The sequence below is a fragment of the Topomyia yanbarensis genome, chromosome 2 (genome assembly GCF_030247195.1).
Source record: "Topomyia yanbarensis strain Yona2022 chromosome 2, ASM3024719v1, whole genome shotgun sequence".
In the NCBI taxonomy this organism is placed as follows: domain Eukaryota; kingdom Metazoa; phylum Arthropoda; class Insecta; order Diptera; family Culicidae; genus Topomyia; species Topomyia yanbarensis.
Window position 1 is genome coordinate 167,509,255 of NC_080671.1, and position 3,665 is coordinate 167,512,919.

Here is a 3,665-nt window from a genome sequence, read left to right on the forward strand (position 1 = left end):
TGCCAAATGAGCAACAAATTTTGTTAAAAGTCTCCGGTTTTTAAAATTCATTTTTGAAAAATTTCGGGAGGGGCTTTAGCCCCCTAGCCCCCCCTCTGGCTACGTGCCTGATAGGATTCCAAGCATTCATCGTGTTTAAGCAAAAGTTTTAAAAGTTCCTATACCAAAATCGGCAGAATGTGAAAACACGGTTAAAGCAGTACCTTAGTTTCGATCAGTATGAAGCATACGTCTGTCAGCAATGTTACGATGTCTTGGTTGATAAAATTTTCAACACGCTAATACAATGCTTTTTAAGGGAAGCCAAAACTGAATTGAAACAAAAAATACGATCGAAACGAACTTTAACGACAAGAAAGAGAAACCGCAAAGCTATTCGTATCAATTTTCCCGAATAAAGTTGGATTAGACGTTTAACATTTAGTATTCTCCTCATTTATTATTGTATAACTTAATTTAAACATAAATAAAGACCTATTTACATTTATATAAACATGCATTTGTATTTATCTAACCAGCTTATATCATAGCATTGTCATATTGTCAAATACGATTACCGTCAAATATATGTGTATATGTTGCATGTGAGCAAAGAAGTTGAGCAGGAATCACGATAGATAGCGCTAGTGACAAGTAAGAATGGTTTAAAGATAGAAATATCGGATTTTTGTTCAATGTGTTATGTCTGTTTGTCTGTGCTATTTGCTCGCACATAAACCTAATGTGTGTATTCACAAGAAATATTAATCTTACATTCACATTTCATAACTATAAGGTGCATAAAACCCGATTCTATAACAATACGCACATATAACTTATGTGTTTGCATACATATAGTTTATGCAGTTAAAACATAGAAGGTATGATTGCACATGATAACATTAGCATTTCGTCTTTAAATAGATTTAAGTGGTTTGAAGCAAATAGAATTAACGTCTGGATTTTTATCAGTGTACGAATCAGTCAAGTCCACCACAACCGGTGATGTCTGATTTTTGCAAATAATCGATTATCCATTAATCGAATAATTTTTGAGAGCTTGATTAATTCATTCAATTAATCGACCAAGATAATCGATTAAAATCAATAATCGATTACTTCGCAAATCTTAGTTTGTCAACCAAAAAAAAAGGTCATTGGATACTTTTTAAAAAATTTCGAGAAGTCTTGTCATATTTTTTTCTGCGACTTTCATTTTCAACGCTCACCCTTCATTAATTATGCTCTCGATTAATTGATAGCAGCTACTCGATTTGCTGGATTATACCGAAAGCTTATAATCGATTATTGATTTTTCGATTATTTTAGAAATTAATCGATTATTTGCGTTAATCGAATAAAAAAGACATCTCTAGTAAAAACAGACTTGTCCCTCTTTACCGTGAGAACCGACTGTGGGTAGTTAAGCTGCCTAAGCTTGACCCCCATCAGCAGAATACAAAAGTCAAGCCCGTAAGGTATTAAGCTTGTTCTAATGACCTGCCACTTCTAGTTTTCCGATCTGTATACTTCACATCCTTGCTTGAAGTTTATAAACTTGAACAATTTTCACTAAGCTCATAAGTTATTCGATGCCTTGAAAAAAAAATTTAAAATATTTATAATGATGCTTCTTTATATAAGCTCACTGTAAAAATATGTATCGATTATTTTTCGTTAGAGTACGAGGATATTTTTTCGGAAAATATAAAAAATGTGTTGCAAATCCAACTTGGAAAAGAAAACATTTTACGAAAATTTGAAAATTTACATTTATATAAGAACCAAGGTTGTAAAATATTAGAGAATACATTTTTATTCAAGCATCTACAGTGTATTGCTTTTCTATTGTTACTTGTAATTCATTTTAATAGTTAATGAAGATTATGATATAATAAATTTATAATAAATGCAAGAGAAATATTTCAGGAGCATCAAAAATAATTTCTCTTTTAGTATACAAATGGAAACGCAAGTTACTTCACACCCCTATTTCATTATTCTAAATTTCTTTCAAACATGCTCATGATTCTCTTATCAAAATATAAAATAGCGAAGTAAAGATTTAACTTGAAAACAGTTCCCTAAGGCTCATGGCGCGAAATTTCATGCATCTTTAATATGCCACACTGACTCATGAAAACTTTAAATATCCCAATTTTCATAGTTATCTTCATTGATTAAACCAAGTGCCAGTTTATGAAACAAGATTTAATTTTATTTGATTGAGTTAAAAGCCTTAAAAGTTGATTGTTAAAATTCATACGATTTAAAATGGTGCTTGTAGCTGTTATATCTTGTTCTAAGTAATTTTGGTTAATTAGAGTTACACAAAAATATGACAAATACTACTTTTTCAATTGAGTATTCACTTCACTAGTTGTATATTCACGCTTAAAATTCTAATAGTTTACAAGAAATTGCGAATTGACTATATTGATCACCTATCGATGCAAGCCATGATCACACAATACGCCCGCTGACCCTCCGCTAGCATAGCTTGCCCCAGCGTCGTAATGACTGTCCGTGGCATAGTGTCCCACTGAACCATAGTGGCCAGAGGCACCGTAATGACCGGAACCTCCATACTGACCAAGGGAACCGTACCCAGCAGATGCCCCGTAGTGAGCGCTTAGGTGTGACCCATGCGTTTGATGCACACCATGGTCGGCAACTGAAATATGACCGGCGGAAGCAAGGATCGGTGCATGTGCTGCGACGATGGGTGTGGACACTAAAGGTGTGTAATGAACAACTGGTTTTGCAATGACCACCGGCTTTGTGACCACTACTGGGGTAGGAACCTTCACCGGCACCGGGTACGGATGTGGCACAGGAACACGCACGTGTTTTGTAATGTGAACTGGGACGGGATATGGCACTGGGCGATCAATGGGAACAGGTACTGACTTTTTCACGTACACTGGGTATGGCACTGGCTTGGGTATAGTGACAGGAAATGGAACTGTCTTCTTGATGAATACGGGGAACGGTTTAGGAAAGGGAACTGGAATGTGCTCCCTAATAGTTGCTGTTACAAATGGTTTGGGCAATCCATAACCACCATGATAATGCCCGTTGAAACCAGCATGGATGGGAAAGCCTCCTACGAATGATCTGCGGTTTCCTGCACCGAATCCACCGCCATACCCATATCCACCACCATAACCATACCCACTGCCGTACCCATATCCACCGCCGACGATTCCAGATGTACCGTATACTCCACCATAACCTATTCCAGAATCATGGAATCCTCCATTGTATCCATATCCACCTCCACCATATCCGAATCCTGCACTCCCTCCTGCTAATCCAATAGATTGTCCGCCGTATAGACCACCTGGTAATCCCAAACCTTCTCCTCCATAACCAAGACCTAGTGACAAATGTCGTTTGTTGTTCTTCTTTTCTCCTGCAACAGGTGAAGGCACTGGTGAATTCGAATGTTCAACCGATTCTGCATGCTTCGAATCCTTGGATTTATCGATTGCTCCAAATACTACGGCGCCAGTATGTATCAGTATGATGAATTGGATCTAGAACACACAAAACGACAGTGTAACGTTGAACGATCACTTTTTATCTAACCTAAGCTCAATGAACTCACCACCAAGCCTTTCATTCTGCTTTAAGCTTATCGCCTAAGCCACACAGTCGATATAGCACACTGTTCGTCGATGAAA

The 3,665-nt window shown here is 36.9% G+C and overlaps 1 protein-coding gene across 1 annotated transcript; it reads right to left on the bottom strand.

Annotated features, from left to right (window-relative positions):
• Positions 1-2,423: 2,423 nt before the first annotated feature.
• Positions 2,424-3,665, bottom strand: LOC131679879 (uncharacterized). Its single transcript, XM_058960630.1, has 2 exons — positions 3,590-3,665; positions 2,424-3,518 (listed from the first exon to the last, which is right to left on the bottom strand). Exons 1-2 carry the CDS (start codon positions 3,602-3,604, stop codon positions 2,424-2,426), a joined length of 1,110 nt encoding a protein of 369 aa, XP_058816613.1. The 5' UTR covers positions 3,605-3,665.